This window comes from Leptidea sinapis, chromosome 25, assembly GCF_905404315.1.
Source record: "Leptidea sinapis chromosome 25, ilLepSina1.1, whole genome shotgun sequence".
Lineage (NCBI taxonomy): Eukaryota > Metazoa > Arthropoda > Insecta > Lepidoptera > Pieridae > Leptidea > Leptidea sinapis.
The window spans coordinates 1140939-1165348 of NC_066289.1; the positions used below are offsets into that span (position 1 = coordinate 1140939).

General features: G+C 34.8%; 1 protein-coding gene across 1 annotated transcript in view; it reads left to right on the plus strand.

Annotated features, from left to right (window-relative positions):
* LOC126972247 (uncharacterized) overlaps positions 1-24410 on the plus strand; it is a 133086-nt gene that overhangs the window by 31567 nt on the left and 77109 nt on the right. The window contains exon 2 of the mRNA XM_050818896.1: positions 19114-19621. Within this exon, the coding sequence (XP_050674853.1) occupies positions 19264-19621 (358 nt within the window). The 5' untranslated portion in view covers positions 19114-19263. The remainder of the gene's footprint in view (positions 1-19113; positions 19622-24410) is intronic.

A 24410-nucleotide genomic window follows, 5' to 3' on the forward strand; every position in this document is an offset into this window, starting at 1 on the left:
GCTTATGTCTCTCCAATACATAAAAAAGGTTCAAGGGAAAATGTAGAAAATTACATGCCAATATCCAAACTTAGCTTATTTGCAAAAGTTCTTGAGAGACTTGTGTTCACGCAAGTTTACAAAACATTTAGTTCGGCTTTTGATCAATGTCAACATGGATTTTTAAAAGCACGCTCTACCGTCACAAACTTAGCAGTGCTAAATGACTACATATCTGAACAAATGGTACAGGGTAATCAAGTTGATGTTATATACATGGACTATACGAAAGCATTCGACCGAATTGACCATTGTATTCTTCTCAAAAAGCTTACAGCACTTGGTATCCGTGACGATTTATACAATTGGTTTAAATCTTATCTCTCTGATAGAAAACAGGCTGTTGTTCTCAATGGCTACTGCTCTTCTTGGAAAAATATACCCTCTGGGGTCCCTCAAGGATCATTACTAGGACCTCTGCTTTTTATAATTTTCATAAATGACATCGGACGATTCATTAAAAATTCGAATTACCTTTTGTTTGCAGATGATATGAAAATTTTTGGTATAGCAAATAATAAGACAGATGCATTACGCATTCAAGAAGATTTGTATAGACTGGATGACTATTGTACCGTGTACAAATTAGACCTAAATGTATCCAAATGTTTCTACATGCATTACACTACTAAGCCTACCCCTTTCCCTCATACGTATATTTTAAAACAGGAACCTCTATCTGTGGTAAACGAAACAAATGATCTAGGTGTTTTCCATGATAGCAAAATAACTTTCGTACCACATATTGATCAGGCTATCATTAAAGCGTCTAAAGCACTAGGTTTCATAATACGTACAGCCAAACCTTCCAAAAGTATTAAAACATTAAAAATTCTCTACTGTTCTTTCGTTCGCAGCCATCTTGAATATGGTTCCCAAATTTGGAACCCAATGTATGCTGAACACATTAATCGAATTGAAAGGGTTCAGCGGAAGTTTACACGATATCTAGGCTTTAAGTTTAAAATACCTAATGTAAGCTATGAAGAACGCTGCAAGCGCTTCCACCTTCTACCCCTTAAAGCTCGTAGAGATATTTCTGATATAATCACCTTAATCAAAATACTAAGAAGTATGATTGACTGTTCTATATTACTGACCAAAGTCTGTCTGGCAGCCCCTAGTAGAATGTTAAGACAACAGCATATCTTTACTGTACCATTCTGTCGCACAAATTATAGAAGGAACACATTTATTTTAAGAGCTATGCAGTCATTCAATCATTTTTGTGACACGGATAATATTGATCTCTTCAACTCCAGTATTAATTCAATTAGAGCCCATTTGGTAAAACAATTTAGCAGTGATTAACAAATTAACATTAGGAATGAAATTACTCTTTTTTGATCATGCTCTCAACTGGCGATAGGAGTGCGAGAAGATTTTATTTAATAATTTTATGAAGTTTTATTTAATAATTTTTAATTATACTTGTGTTGTTTGTTTGTAATTAATATGTTACATTTAATAATATTATACTTGTTCCTATGTACATGTGGAAGCCTATTATTAGCTCGAACGAATTATGTTTGTTAATTATTTTAATGTATGTAAAACCAGCTTTTGGCTTTCTTAAAAATATTAAATAAATAAAATAAAATAAAACAATAAAAAAGGTTAGAATTATTAGCAAAAAGTGTAATTTGATCGTGTCAACTACTTTCGTGAATAAGTAAATTAAATATAACAGGAGTTATATTATTGCCTTGAGATTTGATTGATTATCTTGATCTTATTATATCTCTAACATTTCCGAAGTGCAAGTGAATGTAAAAAACAACTTTCAACATTCATAAGTGTAATTTCGTTGACTTATATGAATATTGTGATTTTTATTTGATTTAATTTATAAATGAAGTAACACAAAGTGCCGTTTGGTGTAGAGACACATGTCCCGTGGGGCCCAGAGGTGCGGAGAATGTACAAAGTACTATCTTCGCGCCTCAGTAAGGCTACTGGAAACCCAAGCGCTGGCAGTTATTACGGTCAACGGATAGCCTAGCTATCCAACGCAGAAATGCTGCCAGTATTCTTGGTACGCTTCCACTTAATGATAGTTTAAATTTTATGTAGTCATAGTATTGTAAATGTAGTTATAAGATTTGTTTCGTTTGAATATTTTTTTCAATAGGTAACACAAAAATATTGTTGTTCGAAACATACCACTAAATATAATTCAAATACAACATATTAATAAACTTCGCGCTGTTCAATTAGCTCTTTAATAACGCAGAAATACGCTTTTAACCCACCAACTGGCTGTTACCTAGCGATATATAACTTAAATGTGAGAGCGTCTCATAAAATTACCATTACACAGTGAATTGGCGGCAATTAGGTTAGGAGTGCGTAGTCTAGTCAGACAGCGCGCCGCCATACTGTCTATCCTGTATTTACATATCGACATCATCAACCTTCATAAAATAATTCAACAACACAATATGTCCACTGTGAAATATTAGGCAATATGTAAATTACTGTAATTGTCTGTACGATATTGTGACATGTATATTAGTCTGTACTTATGACGTTATGTTTCGTTCTTAGATATAACTTTGCCGTTGGGCTTATTTTTATGATTTTTATTATTAAGATTTTGGAAGGTTGAATTTTGAATATCTAAATGGTAGATCATGTTTAAGATTTAAGATTATTATAACTCACCACAAGATAGAATTAGTATATATCTTGGTGTTTACCCTTTTTATAAAAACATATTCCTAGTCATCATCATCATTTCACCAATTCAGCTGGAAGACGTCCACTGCTGGACAAAGGCCTCCCCCAAAAATCGCCATGACTATCGGTCCTGCGCTGCCCTCATCCAACCTACTCCAGTGAATAGGTCGACACAAAACCACTGGTTCTTGACCAGATCGTCGGTCCATCTTGTCGCTATTCGAAGACTTTACTGCCTCACCGGCCATCTGTCCGTCGAACTATGTGCCCTGCCCATTTCCTGCCACTTCAGTTTCGCAACCTTCTGGGCTATGTCAGTAATTTTTGGTTCTCCTGCGAATCCCCTACGACGCTACTATGCGTAATCACTTAATGAGAATAAAAATAGCTTGTTGATAGCAGCGTCACCTGAGATGTTAAGACACTAATATATAAATTCGACGCAGTCGCCATAGCTTATGTCACCATAGGTCGCTTGTAATTTGAAGAATTTATAATAACTTCAATTGAGCTTGTAGATTATTAACCTTGTAACTTGCACAACAATATGCTCTGGACAATACAACTTCTCGCACACTGATTTTATGTGTTCTTAAGAGCTACAGTTTCCTCGTTTCTTTAAATAAACTGCTTGTGTCGTTTACTAAACTTTTCTAATTGAATTCTACAATATTTTATAATAGAATTATGTCTGCAATAAGTGGCCACGTGGCTTCGGTTGCTTAAATTTCGTTTACGTCTCTGTTTCTTTAAGTTATTTTCTTTAAAGAAACCTGATAATTTTTATAATTAATTATTTGTCTATAACTGTAAGTACCTTCAAATCACTCCATCCTTCGAGCAGATAAGCTGGAATAAATAGAGAGGCAGAGAGTAAAATTAAAATAGATATTCTGATATAATTTAATAATTATTTAGAAAATAGCTGTTGTTTTTATACGAAAGCCTGCAAATATTTTGCCAAAGAACTCTATCATCTGAGTAAAGATATCATTATTAAATTAATTTCGGATAACATCATGCGATATTGTTTTATAAGTGCTGAAAATAATAAAAGTGGATAGGTAAGCAATTCGCATGAATGCTAACAATTTTGCATAAGCAGTGGAGAGAGCCAAGTGGGTTGCAAGCACAAAAGCTTCTGGCACTTATCGTCATATCGTCCCGTTTCTACAATGTGTAATATCTATGAATATGGAAACCTGAGTATAATACCTAGCAATGTTTATCGTAGGATAAATTATATTTAAAGTATCAATACTGTTTTGATTTAGTTAGTTTAGAAAATACCTTACATCCTGTTTGTTCTTGCAAAATATAAATTCGCACATGAATTATATGGAAACCAAGTAAATAAACCATTTTTTTACCAGTGGGAGGTTCCTTTGCACAGGAAGCCGGCTAGCTTATGGTTACCACAACGGCGCCTATTTGCCGTGAAGAAGTAATGTGTAAACATTACTGTATTTCGGTCAAAAGGGCGTTGTAGCTAGTGAAATTACCGGGCAAATGAAACTTAATATCTTTTGTCTCAAGGTGACGAGCGCAATTGAAGTGGCGCTCAGAATTTGTGGATTTTTCAAGAATCCTGAACGGCACTGCATTGTAATGGGTTGGGCGTATCAATTACCATCAGTTGAACATCCTGCTTGCACGTATCGTCCCTTAATTTCATAAAAAATACGTATTCAATCCTTAGAACTAATTAATACATTCGATCTTTTTATGATAAGAAGTTACGAGATGAGATTAAACGCTCACCATATAGTAAGCTCCTAAGCATTATATTCTAAGAGTGATTAGATCTAGATCTCTCCATACTTAATCGATAATCAAGTATGTTTTGTCGCTGTCTTCTAGGGTTGCCAACCGTACTCTAAATGGAGTATTGTACTCTATATCATGTAGACGTACTCTATAATCTATAAAACTAATAGAGTATGATAAAATACTCTTTTTTACATAATTCTTTTAAAAACCAAGAATAATTAAAAATCAATAAATGATCCTGTTTTTTGAAAGTCCGTACTCTTTATTTATTCTATCTATATTTCTTATAATTTATTTCTTCTAATAAACCATGCCAACCCTACAGTGTCTTCATAATAGAGATGAAATACACTCTAAAAATTACGTACGGAGACTTGTTCTGGATTATAGTAGTTCCAGAACAAAATATTATTCTCTGGGTGATACTCCCTGTCCAAATGCAAATTCAATTTTTCAAAACAGGATTTAACGTCACTTATTGAGCGTCAGTAACTACCACAAATTCGAACTGAGAAGAACTGGGGCAAGAAACTTAGTAGGCTTTTTTAAAATAAAATTTCGTTATAATATGATATCGTACAATAAAACGTAACACATTTTTCCAGTACACTAACAATAAAAGTCATTATATTTTTGTTTGTTCATGGTGTTATTATTATAATAATCACAGTTTCTAGCACATTCCAAAATTTCAAAATCGACCAGTGCCATTTGGCACTAGATCTTTCCTATACACCAAAATCGGAGGTGCCGTTCGACACACTATGCTGACCAAGTTCTGACTCTCTTTTTGTTTATAAGAAGGTTTATTGCGCATGGTTTTATGGCTTGTTTCAATAGTTTTAATATATACTCTCTCATATCATCCTAATTATAAGCAATCTATTAAACACGTAAAATAAATGCGCTAAAAGAAGCGCTGCGCGCGCGCAATATGCCGCCGATCTTGGGCATACCGCGGCGCGGGGGCACTTGCCGATTATGGAAGGTTAATGTGCTTATGAACATATATAACATTGTCAAGAATTTATTGAGGTGCTACAGTTAAAATATTTATTTCTTAAATTTTTTTTCAAATTGATTCCACTGCAACATCTTGCCGCATAGGATTCTTGAAAATGCAAACCTGTGAGGAGTACAGCGATTATATCTATACTCATCGTCACTTTGAGAGGTTAATTCTCGTTGAAGTTGAGTTTAGATTCACTAACTTCACTGCCGTCGAATTCCACCTTCGCACGACGCGCCAAAAATTAGGATATCATCCCCACCATCTGGATGTGTGGCGGTCTTCTACAGTGCGATTTTCAAAGAGCTTTCTTCCACGTACTACAAAGCTGTGGAATGGCTTTCTTATTTTATGGTGTTTCAGGGACAATACGACATGGGTACCTTACGTACGGTAAAAAGCGCGTATACTTTCCTGAAAGGCCGACAACGGTCCTGTGATTTATCTGGTGTTGCAAGAGAAATTGGGTGGCGGTGATCTCTTAACACCTGCCGACCCGTACGCTCGTTTATCCTTCTTTTCCATAATTTTTTTTTTCCAAGCTCAATAAATCCATTGGAGTACAGACGTCGCTTTTCTTGTATGTCTTCTACTGCATTTATCACGTGGACTGTTCGAAAGAGTTGATTGACCTAATCCTTTTCGGCAAATTTCGCTATCGCAACGCACTCCGTAAAGTAATCATTCTCACCATCTGGATGTCACTTTCAAGAAACTTTCTTCCGAATACCATCAAACTATCGAATGTACCCCCTGGCGTGGCGTTTCCAGAACCTTACTACATCGGCTAGCAACGCTTATGTAATCCGCTGGTATTGAAAGATATATTGGGTGGTGATCACTTAACATCAACAAGTTAACAAATAAGCTATAACGCCCTTCAAAAAGAAATATAAATAGTATTTCCACACTTCTATTTGGATGCAGAAAAGGGTCCCACTGTGGTACTCGTGAAAATACCCTGCGCATAAGAGACGTTCAATGATGGAAATTATGTTTCTTATGTATTTGTGCAACAAATTCAACAAACACGATTATCAAAATCTACCAACAATGTATTTTTAAGGAGAATGTAAAATGAATATTAAGTTCCATTTATATTCTTGCCGGATCGCGGTTGTGTAACATGAATAAATAAACGAATTTAAAGCAGAATAACTTCAAATTACTTCGTATGTACGTCACTACTTCCCTAATGAGAACTATTTACATAACAAACTTAAACCATTTATTGGCGTTTTCATATGGTTTAACGTATAACAGTTTATCGTAACATATTAAAAAGTATATTCATTGTAATAACAGAGACCTCTACTATAGGACTGCAGCAATGCACTCGACAGTAATACCATTTATATCAACTTTATGTTTTCAAGATGTCCATTTCAACGATTTAATAGACTATACTGTGGGAAACGGATATAAAGACACGTCATACGAAGGAAATCTTTTAGATTGGAGTGTGACATAAGATCTTATTTTATATATAGCTGGCCCGACAGACGTTGTTCTGTCTATAGAAAAAAGTTCTGTAGGTATTCAGAAGTAGTCTAAAGCCATTGGAAATGTAGAAGCAAAGTAAGTGACTCAAACGTATTTTCACGTTTAGTCCCTGGTACGAGGGAGAAAAGTTGCCTATTCACTCCCGGCAAGATGACTTTTGTCCGTCGTACCAGGGACTAACAGCGACCTTTTATCCAGGTGGGAAAAATAATCGTATACGCGCCACGTGAGATAAGTAGGACATTGCAACCCGCAATTGTCAGAATTCCGCAGGTGAGAAAAACCTACTTTTCTCCCTAGGTGCGTAATATACTATTATGAATGTTTTTTATAATATGTGGTAAAAAATTATTAGGATTAATATCGTATTTGTGCAAACAGCTTTCACATTACCGCTTTATAATTGTCAATTCAGTATTAAAATGAATATAGTATGTTACCCTTTAGAGAGACATATATGCTTTATATAACAAATCATAAAATACGGACATGAAGTAAAAACTTTGCTAAATTTATGAATCATAAAATTAGATTAAGAGCAAAGACAGCTTCTCTTTAACGCCTCACTAATATAAGTCCGGTAAGAGTGAGATTAGTAATTTGATCCGCAAATATCAAAGGTCACGCATTAGAATTCAAATAATGTACAAAAGATTGGCTGTCTATGTATTTTTACAAGTAAATTTTAATATTCAATGGAGTGTTCGTAATGGCAATCATGATCAAATAGAATTAAAGATGGCGCCACATTTCAACATTGACTTTTGAATATTTTTAAGAGTATCGAAACAAGCATTACGTTAATCTTCTTTTTTTATGGAAAAGGAGGATAAACTAGTGTACTCGTATTAAGTGATCACCGCCGCCATCATTCTCTTGCAACACCAGAGGAATCACAGGAGCGTTGCCGGCCTTTAAGGAAGATGTACGCGTATTTTTGAAGATACACATGCCCCGGAAACACCACACAAGGAAGCTCATTCCACAGCTTTGTAGTACGCGGAAGAAAGCTCCTTGAAAACCGTACATAAATAATAATAATAATAATAAATACATCTGCTCTATCCATTACAGTGCAGTGCCGCTTAGGACTATTAAAAAATTAGCGTAGATGGCGCAATAGGTCGAACGGGTGACTCACACCACGGAGTCCTAGGTTCGATCCTCGCCCACCACCTACCAATGTGTTTTTGGTTTTCGATTTCATACGTACGAGATCGAATCAGTAATGAGGAGATTCGTACCAGAACCAAAGTTACCGATATAGCCCTATAGATTGCAAAACTGAAGTGGCAGTGGGCAGGGCACATAGTTCAACGGACAGATGTTTTTAATTAAGTCATAGTGAGACAGTAAATTCCACAATGGCGACCACGTACCGGAAAACAGTGTTGGTAAGCACACAAGGTGGACCGATGATCTCGGATCAAGATCGCCGGAATATGTTGGATGAGGTCAGCGCAGGACCGATCGTCGTGGAAATGTTTGGGGGAGGGCTTTGTCCAACAGTGGATGTCTTCGGGCTGATGATGATGATGATGATGTACGTTTATTGGATACTTTATAAGGTTGGCAATACTTCTGCGATTCCTCTAGTGTATCAAAAAGTGTATTGGCAGCGGTGATCACTTACCATCACCTGTCTATGATCGTTTGTAAAACCTGTTGAACTCATCTATCCGGTATCTTGTCTAATAGAGCCACTCACTGGTGAGTTAATCGCGATTCTTGAGAAAATGTTCTCTCTTTAGATGATTCAGATCTGAAAGAATGAATAATATGAGTAATATTGTAGATCTTGTTTTACTTAACAAATTTAAACGTTATATTGAAGACATGTTTAAGTAAGAAGTTGGTTGTTTGTACTGTCAAAAGAATTATTTTATTTTTCAATATTAGGAACCCTGAGGAATTTTTAAATCCAAGCAAGAAGATCAACCTTTAACATATTACTTCCATATACACTTAGCATTATAATAAATCAATAAGTACAATTTAACAATAAAAGAAATAACTTGGTTTTGTTATAAGCGTTGTTGCAAATGATCAATTAAGATAAAGCTTCTGCAGGATTATACATTCAATTCAGTCTCGTGCCAGAGTTTGGCGAGTCAACATCTCCTGAGGATGCCTGGTGTAGAGGCGAAACACGTATCGAATTGTTTGAAGAGGAATATTTGCGGAATTAAGACTCAAGAAAACTCAAAACATTTGTATGATTTTGGATTTCCGCAAAATAACGCCTTCAATAAATATTGGATGACATGCTTACAAAGTTATCGAGCAATGGATTGCGAGAAAATGATGTGTTTGCAATTTTTTCCAGCGAGGACTACTAAAATGTTCAAGGTAACGAGACCAGACAAAATACGTCACACAACAATAAGATCGATAACAAAAACCTCTAATGTCTAAAGATGCGCACTAAAGGTAAAATTGTGCGGCCGGTGGCGTATAGAAACTCACAGACGAGAGACTGGAGTCAAACACCACGAGATCAAATGAAAATTTTTGGAAGAAACCTTTAGCAAACCTGGTGTTAGCAGTTTGAACTAACTATATAACTAACCTTCCGCTCTGTATTGCTAGAGAAAATAGCATCCTAAATTATAGAAAGAAATAAAATGCTTCTTATATAATGATTCAAACACGTTTAATTAGAACTGAAATTTCATTCAGTTTGTCAACATTAATATATATAAATAATTATATATTTATTAATGTTAATAAATTGGGATATAATCGCGTCATGCACTTTTTTATTTTTGTTTTATTTCTGTCTAATATATAATTAAAATCTAATACATAAAATTCTCGTGTCATGGTATTAAACTTTGAACTCCTCCGAAACGGCTTGACCGATTCTCATGAAATTTTGAGTGCATATTGGGTAGGTCTGAGAATCGGACAACATCTATTTTTCATCTCCCTAAATGTTAAGGGTGGTCCACACGATTTTTTTTTTTTTTTTTAATTTGTTTGATTATGAGTCAGCATTAAAAATACATATAACTTCAAATTTTGACCCATCTACGATCAACTGTTACTTTTGTATCGCGATTTTAATATCGGCAATACATCGTTTGCTGGGTCAGCTAGTATAATATATATATTTAAGGTTATTCGAATATTTTGCAAGCTGAAGTAAGGTGTCACTAATAATTATACATTTAAAAAAAAATATTAAATTTAATATTCAGTCCCCATGAAAACAAGATCTGGAAAGTTCTTGAAAAGTCGAGTTACCTAAATTAATAATAAAAATGTAACTTTAACGCAACATCTAATGTAAAAAGCACAGTTAAAATTACACGCGTTTTAATCCTTAACAAAGTTTACATTTATAATTGATTAAATATTATATTGTAATTGAAATGATTTGTAAAACAATGAAAATGTAAATCTTGATTTAAAAGAGTGGCAATGAGTTTCTTTCTACTTATTCTCATTAGCTCAACTCTTTACGAAGTAGCGGTAGATTCAATAAGAAAAAAAAAATTTTACATTCATAAGTGTCATTTCCTTGACCTACATAAATAAAGTTATTTTGATTTGATTTTATTTGAAATGCTTTATTTAAACTTTTGATATTCATTTTCTTACCGTAATGAATAAAGTGATTTTGATTTGATTTAATTTGGTTAAATGTGACAAGGCGAACGTCTCGTGGATTCAAAATTTAAAAAAAAATGCGAATTGAACGTTTTGATCTATGTATAGAATCTCGTAGTCTCTAGTAGCCGCTGCCTGTAGATGAATTAATAATAATAACCTACGCAGTTATAAACATAAAAATCAATATAACAATGGTGTTTTCCGTTGATGTTAAAAGTTTTTTTTTTTTTTTTTAATATTGACTATCTTGCAATCTGCCTAATCACTTGGCATTTGGCTAGAGGTTACATAGTTCAAATTTGTCTTGGAATGGTATTAGTCCAGTGCCATTACCAATCCATTTTTTTTTAATGCCAATATCTTATACAATATTGAGGTCTTGAGGGGATTTTCTCTTTAGTCTGTTGAAACAACTTTTACTCATCAAATTGCAGGCGAGTGCGTTTGGGTGGGCTTTAATACGTTTTGAATAAGGCTTGAGTTTATTAAGAATCTCCTGTTTGACCATTGGTACTTTCAGGTCGCGGTGAAGTTGGATGTTGGTGATATACCAAGGTGAATTTGTTATGATCCGCAGCATTTTAGACTGAAAGCGTTGGAGTATTTCCAGGTTTGAATTTGATGCAGTTCCCCACAACTCAATTCCGTAGGACCACATAGGCTTTAAGATACTTTTATATAGGAGTAATTTATTACAGAGAGACAATTGTAAAAAAAGTTAAAAGTATATTAAGATAAGATAAACTTTATTTGCATTGAATAGGTACAGGTAGATAGTGCACATAAGGTGGTGGTATAAAATGTTAAAATATGCTACTCAGCTTTACACAAAGCATGCAAATATTACTGATAGACAATTATTAATATAAATAAGTAATTTAGATAATATTAATGTCACAATTTAAGAATTCACCCACATTATAATAAACAGATGTCAATATAAATTTTTAAGAGTTAATTTAAATTTATATTCAGGTAATTTTTGTACACGGTCAGGTATCTAATGTTTAGAATTCTCATGTCTCGGTGTTTGTACTTAAACTCCTTCGAAATGGCTTGACCGATTCTCATGAAATTTTGAGTGCATATTGGGTAGGTCTGAGAAACGGACAACATCTATTTTGTTAATGGTGGTCCACGCCAATTTTCTTTTTTATTTTTTTGACATATTTTTTTAAATTTGTTGGATTATGAGTCAACATTTAAAAATACATACAACTTCAAATTTTTACCGATCTACGATCAACAGTTACTTTTGTATCGCGATTTTAATATCGGCAATACAACGTTGGCTGGGTCAGCTAGTTTTATTATATTATTTAACATACATTCCGTATTATACGTAACGTAATGAAGTACGTTGTGGTCTATCCAAAACCAGTCTTTGAACCATTCTGGTACAGCGTGATGAACATGTCCGACAGTTTTAAACAATTTTTCATGTTTTTAACAAACATACATGCTCCAATATATACATGTTAGCTAATAACAGTGTGTGATGCGTGTTTGTGTATGTCAGATGTGTGCTAAGTTATTTGTTGCGTGACGGATAATTTAAGTAATTGAATTGAACATCCAACATGGTTCAGTTTTGATATCATGAAACTCTGCAATTATGGATGTATATAGCTAGCTGATCTGCGTCACCAAACATTATATTATATGATATTAGATGTTATGCAACATGTTTTACAAATAATATAATTATTATAAAAAATCTCAGTGAACTTTAAATCTATATGGCAAGCATCACTAAATCTCTTTTAATAGACTTAGTACTGGACACACAGAAGTAATTGTCATCAATAAATTCAACTTTTTTTTAATTAAAATATGATTTATTATTATATCTGATACCTAGACCTTGCCCATTACAATGCAGTGCCGCTCAGGATTCTTGAAAAATCCAAAAATTCTGAGCGGCACTACAAATGCGCTCGTTTCCTTGAGACATAAGATGTTAAGTCTCATTTGTCCAGTAATTTCACTAGCTACGGCGCCCTTCAGACCAAAACACAATAATGTATACACATTACTGCTACACGGCAGAAATAGTAATATAAACAATATGTTATTTTTTAAAGTGATAACCCTCACTTCTGGAAATAATTACACATATTAAATTTGAAAACAAAATTTATGAACGATGCGGGACTCTCGCTGCCGTGCGAGTGCTCTTCCACTGATCCAACCGTACGAGTGACGTATCGTTGATAAATCTTTTATGTCTCGTTCAACTCTCAGGTTGTGGCTTCATATTCACGAGTAATATATTAAAATATGTTACGGGACTTAAAGAATTATATTTAGAGATCATATGTTAAACAAATAAATTTTAACCGCACACGTGGCGATCGTCAAGCACTATTTTTTCAAGTAATGGAACAGATAACAAATAAAAATACTTGTTTACTATTTATTTTGTTTTTGTTGTGTTCTATTGAAATAACAAACTACGTAAAGAAAATACATTTGTTTTGGTTGCAACAAAGAATGATAATTTGATATTATCATGACGGCATGTTTACGACAGAATATTCTGGAAGTTCGTCATATGACTTGCATTGCCTTATAACGATTCCTTTCTTGTGTGTTGTTTCCAAGACGATATGACGTGGGTACCTTCGAAAATAAGCGCGTACACTTTTCCAAAAGGGTTGCCAACGTTCCTGTGATTCTTCTCTTTTTTATGACAATAAGGGACAAGACGAGCAGGACGTTCAGCTAATTGTAACTGAAACGCCCAGCTCATTACAATGCAGTGCCGCTCAGGATTCTTGAAAAATCCAACAATTCTGAGCGGCATTACAATTGCGCTCATCTCCTTGAGACATAAGATGTTAGTTAAGTCTCGTTTGCCCAGTAATTTTACTAGCTACACATTACTGATACACGGCAGAAATAGGCACCGTTGTGGTACCCATAATCTATCCGGCATCCTGTGCAAAGGAGCCTCCCACTGGTAAGCCTTCATGTGTTGTAAAAGAATGTGGGCGGCGGTGATCAATTAACATCAGGTGACCTGTACGCTCCTTTGTCCTCTCTACCATAAAAAAAAAACAATATCATAATGCGTCATAGGTTATTATATGTTAGAACCGTGGACTCTCATTGCGGTGGTCTGGTTCGATCCTCGCACACCTCTTAGGTACCGATATGTTTTCAGTTTTAGAAGTCATAATATGTGTTTGTCCTGTGATATTTCTGATAGTACAAAAGACTACGGGCGCGGCCTTCTCATCCACAGAAAAATAAAAATAAATACAGGAGAATATTTAGGATTGCAAGCACTCTTCATTATTTCATTTCGACGATCAATCAATCTAACTAATGAAAAATACCTCAGTCCGCGCAGCCTTAATGTAAATTTAATGACCGCATATCCGTACGCACTTCGAAAATACGAGTGTTTATTACAGGTTCAGAAACAATATCTTGAAATAGACGAATACGTAATGAGCTAGATCTAACTATATTCAGTTGTATTCTATGGTAATTGTAAGTGTCGGGTATCGGTATCGAGCTGGGTGTGCGAGCGAGACGGACTGACTCTTAGTGTTCGAGTCAGGTCCATTGCGCGTACATTCAGCTCGGGCACCGCTCTTGGGGATAATTTGATTCCTTCATTCATGGAGGCGCGAATTTGCAAGTGCGTATCAGAGGGCGCGCCGAGAGCCTCCGCCCCCGCACACCCGCACACCTCACCCGCCCTCCAGGCCCGCGATGACGTCAACGGCCCACCACAAACCACCCGTTTATAAATATAGCCGCGCCGATGGCACGCCACAGGTTTTGGACCTTTATTTTAAGTAGATACTCTAATAACTTCAGCGGAAAGGTGAAATTAGAGGAATGTCTTAAGAAATTAATGTGTTTTGTACAAAAGTGGCTGATCGATAGCGGCTTTACTTTTTTATAGGACTGTTTAATAATTTGATTTATTAAGGATCGTAGCCTTAAAATATATTTTGTTTCCAATGGTGTTTATGTTTGTAGGTCTGTCAATTTTAAGTGGTTTAATCGTATAAGTAATTTTTCGTTCTGTATTTGAATTTGTTTTTTGAGATGATTTGAATCTTACATTTGGGTAAGCGTTAGCCACGACTCTATACTATCTAAGTATCACACTTTTTATAAACAAAAATAATATTTTTATAAAGACAGTGAACATAAGTGATACTTATCCAAAATCCAAATCCAATAGTACCTTGAATATATAATATGTTAAATCACAATAATGGCATGGGGTGTTTAGGAAAGAGAATTACAGGGCAAAGCATCAATTATTAGGTAATACCAGATGATCCCGAGCCGATTAACCATGTTAAAAACCACTATTAACTACTATCAGTCGGTGATTAACTAGTGACTCGCTACATAAATTAAGTGCTGGCGGCTAATTTTGCTTTCCATGATTTGGAGAAGCAGGTAGGTAATATCAATAGGTCTGTAGTTAGCCGGTTTCAAGCTGTATTTTTCTAGTCAGTTTCCCAAAATAAATGTGTTAACACTGGCCTCAACTCCGAAGCACACATTCTGATCACTTCTGGAAAACAGAGCTCCGTGAGCTCTTTTCCATCTGAGCTGTACTTCAAGCATAGACCTCTGAAATCGCGGGATGGTGTTGGTATCACCCTTTCACCGTAAAGGGTCGAGTTGGAGGTATAAAGAATGCTCAGAATATCTTCGACTTTTTCTTTTGACGTATGGGCCAGGGTATATACGTGCAGTGGTGGCACGGATGGCTGGGTGAAGTTACCAAAACCAACTTCCGACGAAACGAAAGGTGCTTAGCAATTTTTATGATATGTTTAGATTTCGCGCGGGTAATTTGTTGGAGTTTACAATTTTGCAGTTTGGCTATTAATATGTTCTTATAACACATCAATTTCTAATTTTCCAAAGCATGCACATCTAGCTTGTTAGTTGTTAGGTCTAGGCTGAAAGAGAATAAACGATAGCAGTGCAAAACATAACTTAAAAAGTTGTATCTTTTTGTAGGTTTTAATGCTTTCACGCCTTAAATATCGTGAAATCTTGCACACACCTTAGGCAGGAAAGGAGACAAGGTACTTTCAATCCCGAAATATTTTAGGTTTCCATATTCCATCCATTGCCTACGCATGAGGCTATAATACACACCAATTTACATATAATCCTTGAACTTGAGGAGGCAAACGGGCAAGAGGCTCATGGATTGGGAGTGGTGAGGCAACCGCCCATGGACATCCGCAACAACAAGTGTCGAGAGATGCGTTGTTCAAGTTTTATAAAAGGACATAAAACAGGCAATCAGACAAAAATTAAAACATTACGCAGAATATGTGCCTTTAAGTCCCAAAACGGTCATTTATCTCTACGATCATACATCTTAATATATATAAATTACATGACACGTTGTTTGTCCGCGATGGACTCCTAAACTAATAAACGGATTTTAATGGGGATTACTTCATGGAGTGCAGTTTAGTCCAGCGAGAGATATATTGAGAGATAGGATAGTTTTTATTTCGTTTTGAGACCCATAATTATTTCTATTTTCAATATTTGTTTTTTATGGACCTATTTTCTATAAGAGAATAATTTATTGACGCACGGTTTGATAGTTTCACTGTGAAACAATTTCATTATAACAACAGGGAACATATTTTACGAAATAATTCTTGATGTTACGAAAAGTTGTTGACAAATTTCATAAAAAAACAATATTTTGTTTATTATTATGTACAGAACAACGTCTGTAGGGTCAGCTAGTATCTTATAAATGTATATAGCAGTATAGAAAGATAAAAAAGCAAAGCAGGCCATAAAAAGAATAATAAATCAAATCAACCTGCTAAGTTGAACTTCAGTGAAAATTTAATTTTCAGCTAATTATACACAATAATATATTAATAAAATCAAACAGAATTAGTGTCGCTCGTATCACGAGTTAAATCAATTAATCAAATAACAAAATCATGACACAAAACCCTTGAACCCTTATCTGAATCAGCAAATTAAAGATTAAGTAAATTGTCCTGAAGAAGTAAGTGATTCTTGTTCGCGGAGCTCAAGATTTACGCCCAAATAAAAATACAATATTGAATACACGATGCCCAACTCAATGGGAAATGATGACTCGTTCATCGTCTCCTTGAAATCGTAATAAAATCTGATAGATAGATGTTTTAGCAAAATGAACAGTTACGAAATTTCAACTCATCCTTAGAATAAGTAAATGTGATTCAACATATTTTTTATTATATCATACTTCTATTAGTTTTAATTCTTTTAGCGCGTAAGGCTAAAATTATCTGAGTGAATATGCTGACCTTACCTTATTTCGACACCCGGGCGTTAGTTAGATAACTAGACCATTTGGAAACAATTTGTTATGTTTTTAGAGTGATAACCCTCACTTCTAGGATTAATCCACAAATAAAATTTGAAAAACAAAATTTTATGAACGATGCGGGATTCGAACCCACAACCTCCGGCGTTCCGTGCCGGTGCACTTACCAACTGAGCCAACCGTTCGAGTACCGCCTCGTTATAAAATTCTGTTTGCTTTGTTCAACTCTCAGGTTGTGGCTTCATCGTGGGTTCGAATGCCGCATCGTTCATAAAATTTTCTTTTTAAATTTTATTTGAAAACCATATGTATTATAATTCAGGTACCATCTGAATCTTGTACATCATACAATACTTATACTTTACTGAACAATAACCAAGTGAGCGAAAATTAAATGGATTTCAGTATGTATTAGTTGTGAAATAAAAATAAAAACATGACTTTCTAATCGTATAAATACTATTATTTATATATGCTATTGATAGGTTTTAAGGCGGCGTCAAGCCAAATGTAATAGTAGGTACCTACACTCGCCACCTCCTCCTTTTTGAAGTCGGTTAAAATGAGAATTAGGAGTTTTAAAGCTGTAACAATATTTATGGCCACACAAGGTAGACAGGTGTAGGTACCACACATTGAAAAGATGTAAGAAGGATAAAGTGATTGAAACTATGGGAGTAGAAACATTGTGAAGAGTCGACAAACGACGAGAATCGTTACAAACTGTCAAACTAGGTCCCAATTAAGATGCTTTCGATTCACGTGATGTGCGCAGTAATAATACACTATCTCCTCCATTTAGTGAAGGGCGCCATAGCTAGTGAAATTACTGGGCAAATGAGACTAAACATCTTACGTCTTAAGATGACAAGGGCTACGACTGCGCGACTACAACTAGCCGTTCAGAATTTTTGGGTTTTTCAAGAATCCTGAGCGACACTGCATTGTAATGGGCAGGGCGTATCAATTACCATCAGCTGAACGTCCTGCTCGTCTCGTACCTTATTTTCATAAAAAAATAAGAAAAAATCTTATTCCGAGAAGATATTGTTAGATAATAAGCTAAGCATTTATAAAAAAACTTTCAGTGCAAAAACAGACTTTCAAAATAACTTACTTTTAACATTCAAGGTGATTTTGGTTATTTATTAGGTAACCTTATATTCACATTATTCATACTTTAATGAAGAGTGGATGAAAATTTCAAGTTAGTTACCAGTTTGAACACACACGAAATTTAATAAAGATAATTTTGCAGTTACGCGAAACTTTCATCTCAAATATGAATTTAAGATATTGAGACATTCTCTGGAACAAAATTAATTACATCAATTATTTCATGTTTTAAAAATTATTAAATTTCAGTAAATTTATTTTTCATAAAAAATCTTTAAGTTAAAATTCTAGCTAAAAACATACTACAAAATACGAGTAAAATATTTTTTTTATCACAATCCATTCGTCTTCTATATGAAATACCACCAGCAAGGCAATAAATTACAGCAAGCAATTTATTACTCACCTTCTCAATTCCTGCCATCGTCATCCGCATTAGAGTACTGTCAACAAAACGTTATCTTAGACTAAGGATTGGTCTCCGCTGCGCTCCAACTAGATACCGCACTACCTAAGAACAATAGCTTTATTTCACTCAAACTCATCTTTTCAAATTTTGTAACATACGCTTCGTGCTATTTTACTTTGAAATTAATAAAATACAAAATACTTACTGATGATATGTGATCACAATATTTCTTATTTCTTGTTGTATTATTTTTATTTAGTTTTACTACGGAACTAGACATTTTAGTTTAAATTTACATTACACAAAAGTTTAAACATATATATTTAAAAATAATGCAATCCAGTTTAACAATACATGGCTGAACCATAAAATCCATAAAAAAACAACTATAATATCAATTCCACAACTAACTACTCAATTCCACATTGTAATATCGTTTACGTAATCTTCAATACTGTAATAAGCCTTCGACATAAGTCTGCGTTTAATTAAAGATTAAAATTTATTTATTTATTGATAATTCAGATACACTATTTGGTAATTTATTGTAAAATTTGGAACCATTGCAAGCAAAAGAATTGTTTTGTGAATTGACCATATACATTTATATCGTAACCAAACACCATTTTTTTGTTGCAGGTAAAATAACAGCAACGCTTATCAATTCAGTGTTGATAGGTATAAAATAGAATCAGAAGTGGGATCGCTATTCTACCTGTGGGGTATTGAAAATAATGTGGTCGGGCAAGCGCCCGGTGTGCGTGCTAGTCGTGCCGTGTACTTAGTATCATGCGAGTGTGGCGAAGGGCTCGGGTGGCGTTGAGTATGCGGCTGTGTTGTGTGACCACGGTGACCACGATCCTGGCGGCGATGGCGCTCCGGAGCGCCGCTGACCCCGTCGGTCGCCGCTACCCCACCGACTGGCACCCCAGAGACCTCCAACTCCGGACGCACCCCCTCAACGAAGTCTTCGAATCAGAAGCGCCAACAGAAACCGAGCGTTCCTACCCGCAAATGTCGCAAGTTTTGCACAAGGAAAGAAGACGTATCCGCACCAATAAGAGAGCGCGCCTTCCCGCTGAGATTGCGAGCCAGACGATGCTGCGAGCGGCTCGCTCCGGACGGCCTTACGATGTTCCTCAAATAGGTGAGTACATTCAATAATAATAATATTGACACACTTTTACACAAATTATCTTGCCCCAAACCAGGCATAGCCTGTATTATCGGTACAACACAAAGATATATTTAATACAATGAAAAGGCATAAAAGGCATTATTTTCGCCTATATATGTATAAACATCCATGACTCGGAAACAAACATCCATATTCATCATATAGATGATTGCACGTACCGGGATTCGAACCCGGGACCTCTAGCTTAGTAGTCAGGGTCAATAACGATTTATCTATTTGGGTCGTAGTACATTCAATATTCAATAATATCACGTACTAAGACGTGTCCCTATAGGCTCTCCAGAATTAGTTTATATGTTACCAGGCGTCTTTGGTATTACGTGCGAAACGGAACGTTATATTTGAAATTTATCCCATCAAAACCATGAAGGTGACAATTAGAGACAGTTGCAGTTTTGTATTATAACGATATATTTAATACATTATACTTACTTACACATACATAAATACATATAAACATACATAAATACATTTAAACATCCATAGTCATCATATAAATGCTTGCACCTACCGGGATTCGAACCCGGGACCTCTACCTTAGTAGGTTAATACGTGATGAATGAAGCAAGAGCTTTAAAAAAGGCATGGAAATTAGGTAAATGCATTCTAAAATAATTATTACTTTACATATTAGTAAAAAAAACAGTGGCAGGTATCTGAGCACATTCCGGCAAAGATGGCGCTCTTTGAAACATATTTTTTTTTTTTAGATTTTGCCAGAGCGACATCTAAAGTCAATTTCCTAATATGCAAGTATTGGGGTTGAGCTGGTTATCAACTGTAAAGTGGATCCTGTAGATGAAGCCATAACCTGAGAGTTGAATAAAGCATACAAGATTTTATCAACGATACGTCACTCGAACGGTTGGCTCAGTTAGAAGAGCACTCGCACGGGACGAGAGACGTGCGGGTTCGAGTCCCGCATTGTTCATAAAATTTTGTTTTCAAATTTTATTTGTGTAATTAATCCCAGAAATCACTTTGAACATAACAAATTGTTTAGATCTTATGTTTAGCATTAGATATAGATTGCACAACCTAATTCGATTACAAGGTGATTGCCTTTATACGCGTCGATATGACATTATGGATTCACGAGGTCTGCGACAGTTAATGGATATCAGTTAGCGTGGACAATTCCCTATTCATCGCCTAATCAGAATTCATGATGCACGTCCATCCTCACCGAAGCTATTGACAATACTGCGGCTCTATAGCTGTGTGATCGTAATACACAACCAGGACCGTTAAGCACTGATACACTAAATATTACATTAATATTAACAGACTTCAAATGAGCATTAAGAAGTAATACACTAGATATGACATTAATGTTAACAGACTTCAAATGAGCATTAAGAAGTAATACACTAGATATGACATTAATGTTAACAGACTTCAAATATTTAGGAGGCTTACCGCCAGTTGCACAAAGCATCCTTAAAGATAATGTTTCATTAAATAAAATACCGTTACTTTCTTTTTGATTTTGACAGCAAAAGATAGCATGTGATATAACTTTAAATATGCTTTATGCAACTTTACCAGTGGGAGGCTCATTTGTACAGGATGCCAGCTAGATTATGAGTACCACAATGGCGCCTATTTCTGTCGTGAAGCAGTAATGTGTAAATATTACGGTGTTTCGGTCTGAAGGGCGCCGTAGCTAGTGAAATTACTGGGCAAATGAGACTTAACACCTTATGTCTCAAGGTGACGAGCGCAATTGTAGTGCCGCTCAGAATTTTTGGGTTTTTCGAGAATCCTGAGCGGCACTGCATTGTAATGGGCAGGGCGTACCATAAGCTGAACGTCCTGCTCGTCGCGTCTCTTATCATATAAAAAAAAACCAGCAGTTAATGTGGTTTTGTTTGTTAATGCAAGTCTCAAATCTGTTAAGGCTTCTTCTTTGTTTATGATTTGTATCAGAATTCCTTTTGGGTTGTTTTGAAGTTTAACTCTATAGGTTTTAGGTTCATTTCAATATTAAAATAAATATTTTAATCAAATCTAAGTTTTTTTCTATTTATACAAATAGATAGAGTAGAAGTGTTTGCAATACGAATACAACAGCTTTCGACTTAATGTAATAAGCGCTACATTTAATAGTAAATCAGTTATAACTCCGACTTTTTCGAAACGACTGGAATGGTTTTGATGAAACTACCTCTGGCAGATAGCTCACGTTTTGAGGGATAGCGTGGGATTTTTTTTATTTAAGAAAATTAATTAAAGTTCTTCGTTTTATATGATTAAAACGCACGATGTTGTGCAACAAATTCTATAGATGACAAAAAACAGGTCTATTACTCTATAGAGTCCATGAGGTAGTAGAGTAAATAGCCTATATCTTGAGACATCTATGTGCCTCTCGCCTATTGGAGGAGCGACGTTTTGTAACCATACTAGGCACACATTTTGAGGGGAACTGTAACCCCCTGTCCCCCGATCAGTTTAAATAAATAATAATAAAACTGTAATTTTTTCTCAAAAACCTCATGTGAAAATACAACTTTAATTTCACGCGTTTTAATCCTTAAAATTGTATTTTATTTAAATAAATCCGTAACAATTAATCAAAGATGTCACGAAAAAAATTTACGAATATTCATGAAATTAAAAATTTAAAAACCAACAGACATGACAGGGATGAGGAAGAGGCGATCATTCACCATCAAGTGAACCGTATTCTCGCAATTCCAAAGAAGCGTTTAAAGCTTTACAATAATACGTTTTATTTTTGGTTTATAAAAGTTTTTTGTCTTTCAGCGCAACGTCTCATACATAAAGCTAACTAAATAAAATATTTTGTGATTTAATTTTCGGACAAAACACAATCAGAATGGAAAGATCCTTGTTAATATAATGAACATACATCAAATCAAAGCAACGTCGGAAGTAAATAGTTAAACTCGATTGTGCTTTTGATTGAAGCTGACGTGTATATTCAGTAAATAATGCCTCGTTATGAACAAATAGCAATTCGTAACAAAAGTTACTGTTGAAATGTTATAGTTAGAATTATTGCAACTGTTAATGTTAATTATAAGGTGAGTAAACTCATGATAACATAATAATATATTGAAAAGTCAAAGATATTAGTTTATAGTAATAAGATAGATATATCTTTATATATTTAAGAGATTTCCACCATGACTCAAATTGACTCATCACGATTTCTCTGAAACCATAAGGCGTAGAGATTTGAAATATGGAAAGAATATTAATTTTTTCTGATTTTACGAAATTCCATTCGCAACAGTTTTTTTTATAATTAAACCAGTAATTCCTGTCGACGAAATCCGCCCACAAACTTGAATATCAGAATCTAAATGTGAGGCGTTCCTCCACAGTTCTATTTGTAAGAAATTTTCTGCCACCTACAACTAAAATCTAGAAAAAGCTTTCTTGCCTGGTTAAAGTCTTGAGTTTTCTTAGGTGTTAATACTGCTATAATTTGTCTTTTACAAATTTACTATTGTTTGACCTCACAGGACCTCAGGAGATGATGCTACATGCTATGCTGCTAGATGATGATCCAAAAAATTGTACAAGACACATAGTCTACATATTTCATATATATAGACACATTGTCATATTTCCGGAAAATATCGCCAATTCAAAAAAAAAACCTTTCGAGTTGTTTCCAGAACAATACAACATGGTTACCGTCATAATAAACGCATACACATTCCTAAAAAGCTGACAATACTCCTGAGTTTCCAGGTGTTCCAGGAGAATGTCAGGTGATACTTTCGCAACAATTTATCTACATTTTCGTGTGCGCATGCATTATTAGGACGCGTCTTGGTCTCATAGTCCATTTTACCTCATTCTCCGACCTTGTCAAGAGACGACTCAATAGTAGATGCAAATTTCTTCACAAGATCAGCTTTCTCTTTTGCTGTATATTTATTCTTATAGAATGTTCAATTTTGACATATATGTGTTCTATTTATTGAACTACATAAATTCACACGTTTATTTAGGCAAAGGATATAAAAAAGGGTACTAAATAAAAATCTCGTACAACAAAAACTTACAAAACTATATATTATATATATCTCGTCAATAACCATCGTAATGCGACATACATTTGCATATAAGCGTAGTAATTAAAACAACTAGAAACAATCATCAAATGATCCCCATTCGTAAAACATAAAAAAGTTTGCGGACTCGCTTCGACTACACAAAAGCACAATGAACCCTACTACTACGTAAGCTTTTCACGTTTCACCAAGAAATAATAACCTTGTGTGTCCCTAAATCTCTTTTTATGTGAAAATATAACGCTCTTTCAGATTTCACTAAGATAAGAAACAAAAACGTGGCCTGTCTGAATCAACTTATGTCCCGAGGCTGACGTAGAATAACATAAGTTCAGTATCAAAGGACCACTATCATATGTCTTGCCCCCGGGTATTAAATGCTTATTCATTTTCGAAGTTGCGAAAGTTATAGTGATAAATATTGTACACAGATGGCAACACATATTTTCAGATCAAATTGCTAATTGTGACCACTAATTTGAAAAAGATTGTTACCCAGATTAATCTTCAGAATGGGCTAATTAACATACACACACAAGTTTTTTCTCTGTCACTATGGCTCCATTAAACGTATGTCTAACTGTGAGCTGTATCTAGACTTACAATATATGTGGGGTGCTCAGAAATTTTGAGAAATTGAAATATTACCTTAAATGGAATAAATAATTTTACTAAATGTTTTCAAA